The sequence below is a fragment of the Camelina sativa genome, chromosome 13 (genome assembly GCF_000633955.1).
Source record: "Camelina sativa cultivar DH55 chromosome 13, Cs, whole genome shotgun sequence".
Classification (NCBI taxonomy): Eukaryota; Viridiplantae; Streptophyta; class Magnoliopsida; order Brassicales; family Brassicaceae; genus Camelina; species Camelina sativa.
The window spans coordinates 13911054-13916595 of record NC_025697.1 but is presented as its reverse complement, the minus strand read 5'-3'; the positions used below and the strand labels follow the sequence as shown (position 1 = coordinate 13916595).

The 5542-nt window shown below is 35.6% G+C and overlaps 4 protein-coding genes across 4 annotated transcripts in view; all 4 read right to left on the bottom strand.

Annotated features, from left to right (window-relative positions):
- LOC104736701 lies at nt 457-1666 on the bottom strand. Its single transcript, XM_010456737.2, has 3 exons — nt 1521-1666; nt 1229-1377; nt 457-805 (listed from the first exon to the last, which is right to left on the bottom strand). The coding sequence occupies exons 1-3, from the start codon at nt 1627-1629 to the stop codon at nt 728-730; spliced, it is 336 nt and encodes a 111-aa protein (XP_010455039.1). The 5' UTR covers nt 1630-1666; the 3' UTR covers nt 457-727.
- LOC109128326 lies at nt 2455-3157 on the bottom strand. The gene has a single exon (XM_019234495.1). The coding sequence runs from the start codon at nt 2934-2936 to the stop codon at nt 2730-2732; it is 207 nt and encodes a 68-aa protein (XP_019090040.1). The 5' UTR covers nt 2937-3157; the 3' UTR covers nt 2455-2729.
- On the bottom strand, nt 3971-5503 carry LOC104736700 (serine hydroxymethyltransferase 2, mitochondrial-like). The gene is made up of 7 exons (XM_019234561.1): nt 5453-5503; nt 5255-5359; nt 5061-5126; nt 4860-4937; nt 4446-4557; nt 4206-4316; nt 3971-4119 (listed from the first exon to the last, which is right to left on the bottom strand). The coding sequence occupies exons 1-7, from the start codon at nt 5501-5503 to the stop codon at nt 3971-3973; spliced, it is 672 nt and encodes a 223-aa protein (XP_019090106.1).
- The window catches only part of LOC104738226 (serine hydroxymethyltransferase 2, mitochondrial-like), a gene marked incomplete in the record, with an annotated part of 7177 nt that continues 6541 nt past the window's right edge, over nt 4907-5542 (bottom strand). Inside the window, 2 exon segments of the mRNA XM_010458433.2 lie at nt 4907-4937; nt 5061-5111.

The following is a 5542-nucleotide window of genomic DNA, read 5'->3' as shown; positions in this document are numbered from 1 at the left end:
CAAGAAAGCTGTTCCAAAAGTAGCTCGAGAGCCATTTTCTCATGTTAATCATATTCGTTGAAACTGTGAAGACTCTTTTTGACATCAAACGGATTCTGAGTATTAGTTAGTGTTGTTGTCAATCATTATAGGCAGTGTTATTAGATCTCCAAATGTTGCCTTTAGTTTCAAGATTCCAAGATACTGAAACTTCGTAAGAAATCAAGTTTGTATAAACCATCTGCAAATCTCTAATGTAACTGTCCAAAGCTGTCAAATTAATAGTCTTCTGTTTGAGTTGGTCTTTCAAATAATGTATGTACCTAAATCATAAAAACTGCTAAGAGTACTAGTTTTGGAACGGTTAACTTTAATAACCATATATGGGTCTTATCCAAATTCGAGACTGAACTCTTTTAGCTTATGTTCTTTTACTTTTTGTTTGCCGGAAGACTCGACTCAGCTTGGACCATTATAAACTGTAATAAGTGGTTCTGTTCTTCCGTAAGAAAAGGTTATGATTGGCAAAGTTTCAAAATACACAATGCTCATGATCCATCTAGCCTTAGAAACGATTTCATGTTCAAGTTATGCCATATGGATACCCCTAAGAAGATACATGAAGAAAAATTCAAGTAATTAATTGACAACACTGCTAAGCCTAGATCACTCTCAGGAGAGCTCATTTCAGTAGCAAAAAACAAGCATGAGATAGCAACGGGAAGTCGACGAGCAGAGAAATCATCAATCACACCTTTATAGCGTCAGCTCTAGGTTTCCATAGCCCTAGCCTGTATTTGTGGCTGTATTTGAGTATAAGTTTCCTCTGCAAAATCAAAATCCATAATGATCGAGTAAATTAGAGAATTGAAGAATCGAGCCAACAAATCAACACATGATGGTGTGGTTCACCAAACCTATCAACATTTTTCATGAAAGGAAAGATGTCGTAAGTAAGTGACAGGAAACGATGAAACTCTCAAGTAACATCCTAAACTGAAACAGGATCAGATAACACAGAACTTACAGGTACCCAAAAAAGTTCAAGAAGTCAACTTTTTGGTTTGATTCCCCTTGATTACTATAAGTTACTTCACGAAATTACATAATGAAACAAGTACAAGGTAGCAGATTTATATATCCTAACATATTAACAACCGCTACAAACCTATATGATGAACTTAAGGATCAGGCTTTTTCTAAACAACTTAAATATAGAGAAGAATTAGAGAGAGTCTCAGCAACTTACATGTTTGCAAGGAATACCAAACTTCTTGAGTCTAAGCGTACGAGTCACAAGCAGTTTCGAAAGATCACCGATCTCAGTTTCAAGTTTTGCAATGTGAGTCTCAACTCCTCCCCCAATCCCACTCAAGAACTCAGGTATCCCAACCTTCACTACAAAACATTCAAAATCCAATCATGAACCTTTCTCTACACAAATGAAACTTCTAAGATCCTTAAGGTAACGAATCATACAATTCACATTTCACCGAAGCAAAAAAAAAAAAAAATCCGAACAAGTAAAAATAAATATTTACCGGGATAAGGAGCCGGTTTGGAATAGAATCTAGAGAGGTTAAGATTCGACGTCGGTGGTGTTGTCGTTAAAACAGATCTCGCGCTCTGTATCAGTCGCATCCACGCCATTGTCGGAGCTTCTCATCAACACTTCCGGTTTTTTGAGTTTCCCTGATGAAGCTCCTTAATACGTCGTGGTTTTCATTCAAACGGCCAAGCCCATTACAATTTTGGCCCATTAGTCTAAATCAATTTAATATTATTTTTTGTTTTTGTTTTTTTGATACAATAAAAACCATAGATCGTTTGATATTGAATGGTGGATGAACAAAACAAAGATCTTTGGAACCTAAACTTCCAAATAGGACTCGGCAAAATAACCGATAACCAAATAACCGACCGAACCGAACCGAAAAAAAATAAACCAAAACCGAATCAAAGTTCTTCTAATAACCGAATGGTTAGTAAAATCCTATGTTCAAACAAACCAAAACCGAACCGACAATTAAATGTTTAATCGAAATATCCAAAAATCTAAAATATACCCAAAATAATATATTTAATATTAGGAAAACTATTAAATAAACTTAAAATATTAATTATTTTTACATTCAAAAGAATTAAATACTTTAAATAATCAATATATTTAAAAAGTTATTATTTTGAATTTAATAAGGTAAATATTATTTTGTAAAATCGGATCAATATTTTTCCCCCTTTTTATATTTTTGTAATGTAGTTTTGGTTAATTTCGGTTATTTTTTGTTACTTTTGGTTATATTAGATTTATTTGGTTAATTTCAATATAATTTATGTTAGTTATGGTTATCTCTTCAACTAACCGAACCGAAACCAAACCGAATCTAACCGAAATTTCTAAAATATCCAAATAGTTATTATATTTCTATATCTAAACTAACCGAAACCGAACACAACCGAACCGAAACCGAACGGTTAACCGAATGTCCATGTCTACCGTTCCAAACATAAACACAATCATTGTTTTAACTTTGAAGAAACTAAACACAAATGATCACAACAACTCTCGAGTGAGCATCACGCGCAGCTGTTAAAAAAAACACTAATAACATAAATTTCTCCGCCATTGCGTTGCGTCGTCACTCACTAGAACAACACGGTGAGTGAGTGACTCAAAACTTTCCGGTGATTAAAGTTTAATTAACACCGTTCTCAAAATAAAAATATAATGTAAAAAAAAAAATCAAAACTCAGACGGTGCAGCCACAGAAGAGGAAGAAGAAACAGAGCATGGAGACCAACGCCACTGACTCGAACGCCGTCACTACTTTCCAGACAACGTCGTCGACCACCACGGACAGTAAACTCAGCTCTGGTCGACGCCAACTCAGCCACCTTGGCACAGATCCAGATGAAGTGAAATGGATCGGCCACCACCACCGGATAGATGACGCCATTGAACTGAGGTGAAGTGTGTTTGTGTTTGTAGGTTCTAGCTACTAGTGAATTAATTTGTGTAGGTGTGTAGCTAATTGCGGAAAGGTACGCTTTTATGGCGGAGATGATGGCACGGATGTATTATAATATAAATAAATAAAATAAATAAGCAGGTCCATGCGAATTTAAATTTTACAGATGTTATGATGTGTTGGATCTTTTGAAATAAACGGTGAAGATTCAGTTTAGTCATGTTACATTTCCGAGATGTGCAGCTGTGATTGATTGGTATATATTTTGGATCTCTCTAAAAAAGCGAATGAGAATAGTTGTTTCTTCCATCATTGTGGTCAATGACCTCAACGTGGCTGGTTTGAAAAATATTTAAGCAACTTTTAAACCAAGTTGTGAGTTTAAGAGAAACTAAACAAGTACAGTACACTGTACATCCTATGTTGCTACGCTTGAGATGATTTGTTTACTCTTAGGTTAGAAATGTTAATCCATATTATTAAAATTGGCTAATAGTGAGTTATGAATCAGTTGAAGTCACATTTTCTACGAGATCGATCATCTGGACCGTCGATATTCATCTCTGTAACTTTCTCTCACTGGCCAAAGATTTCACGTTTAGGCCATCGTTTTATGTGGTAAGGCAAAAAAAGACTTCTTATTTAAGAAACAAGTCTGTTTGATATCAAAGCTAGCTCTCTATAGTTGCCATAAATCCATCATAGCAACCTTAAAACAGTTGCAATTACAATTTCTTTAATTGACGAACCAACACGAGGAAGCAAATATATAAATATGAGAACAAACAAGAAAGGGTAAGAAGAGACAACATTAGAGTGCCATTTTTCGAGTTCAACTTTAGTTTCAGAGATACTTTTAGACCATTGGTTGCGCCTCTGGTCCATGATCTCTGCAAACATTTACACAAGATGATAAGAATGAGTCTCAATGTTTCACAGGTAAGCTAATGCATAGCTAAGTGTTTTAAGGTGTACCTAAAGCATCTCAGAGATGAGGAAATGTGTCAATCCACTTGATGAAACTACTCTTTGTATCTCATGGTCTCTTTCTCGAACCCAATTGTTGGGAATTGCTTAGCATATTCTTCTACCATCTCACGCAGCTTTGCCATCTCTGACTGTAATTTCTCATTTGATTGCATTGTTGCTACAAAGTCCTTCAACTTTGTTCCTACAGTACATTACAGATTCACCAATACAATCCCATTTTTCAGAGAGCAAAGAATAAACAAAGTAACATACAGCTTTTTCATATACCTTGAGACTCTGCCTTGATCTTTAAGGCTATCTTGACGGCTAAATCAAAATAATCGGCCACTCTTGCAAAATCTTCCTCAATGAATCCTCTTGATGTGAGAGCTGGTGTTCCTGTTATCATACCAATCATTTATAAGAACCGATCGAAACATATACGGTTTTTTAGCTAAAGCATGAATATTTACTACTTTTTTTAACATTCTAACACTACAACTTTCAGTGTTCCTTTAAGAGCCTTACCCATACGGATGCCACCTGGAACCATGGCAGAAACATCACCAGGAACAGTATTCTTGTTTGCTGCAATATGTACTGATTCTAATACTTTTTCCACTCTTGATCCATCTATTCCCTGCAAAACCCAACATCATATATGTTACCAGAAAAAAGTATACACTATGCACTGCTTACTGAGGTTCACAGTACAAAATCAAACATTTTAACTTGATTTGCTATATCCTGGTCAGCATATATTCAGTAAAAAATGAAATCACAAAACAGATACAGGAAACAAGAAACCATTATTGTTTTAGTTATATCATACTAAGATCAAACTTTTAGGAGTTAAGCTACCGATGGGATCCACCCTTTCATATGCAAACTAAACGTTTCTATCTAGATATCAAAGAGGATAGAAGACAGAATGAGAAGTACCTTGTTTTTCAGATTCACCAAAACTAAATGATTGTCAGTGCCTCCAGACACTAAATCATATCCTTTTGCTAGCAAAGTCTGCAATTCCAAGCCAAAAAAAGTTAGATGGTTACAGTAGGTCTGATACCCAGCTTTTCCAAAACATGAAAGTATATCTAAGGCATATCAACTAATTACTGACGATCAGTAAACAAAAAGCACCTCAGCAAACTTTGAGCAATTACGGAGAACTTGATCCTGGTAGGCCTTATACTCGGGTGTTCTTGCCTGTAATAGAGTAAACCGACAAGTCAAAAGATCATAAACAAGACCAAGATAATCCTAGACTATAAAATGAGTTTGTCTGTACATATTAGACAAGGAACACAATTTCAAAAGAACTTTGATGACTGAACCTGCTTCAGAGCAACTGCTAGACCCGTTATTGTGTGATTATGTGGACCACCTTGCAGTCCGGGAAATACAGCTTGGTTAATTCTGTCTTCATAGTCATACATAACCTGCAAGGTAAAGATACAAACGATCAAAAACTGCGAAAGTTTGTCAGCACCTTCTTACTCATCTATATACAAAATGGAAACTTAAAATTTCACCTCTTTCCCTTGTTTGTTAATCTCTTTTAACCCCTTCCTAAAGAATATCATAGCCCCTCTGGGACCGCGAAGCGATTTGTGAGTTGTAGT

Excerpts from the sequence above, each read along its gene's own strand:
- LOC109128326 (XM_019234495.1), bottom strand. The coding sequence starts at position 2,936 with ATGGCGTCATCTATCCGGTGGTGGTGGCCGATCCATTTCACTTCATCT.
- LOC104736701 (XM_010456737.2), bottom strand. The coding sequence starts at position 1,629 with ATGGCGTGGATGCGACTGATACAGAGCGCGAGATCTGTTTTAACGACA. Across the intron at positions 1,378-1,520 it reads CAAACCGGCTCCTTATCCCG|TGAAGGTTGGGATACCTGAG; the intron begins GTAAATATTTAT and ends AATGTTTTGTAG. Across the intron at positions 806-1,228 it reads TTGGTATTCCTTGCAAACAT|AGGAAACTTATACTCAAATA; the intron begins GTAAGTTGCTGA and ends TTGATTTTGCAG.
- LOC104736700 (XM_019234561.1), bottom strand. The coding sequence starts at position 5,503 with ATGATATTCTTTAGGAAGGGGTTAAAAGAGATTAACAAACAAGGGAAA. Across the intron at positions 5,127-5,254 it reads TAGCAGTTGCTCTGAAGCAG|GCAAGAACACCCGAGTATAA; the intron begins GTTCAGTCATCA and ends ACTCTATTACAG. Across the intron at positions 4,938-5,060 it reads ATTGCTCAAAGTTTGCTGAG|ACTTTGCTAGCAAAAGGATA; the intron begins GTGCTTTTTGTT and ends TTGGAATTGCAG.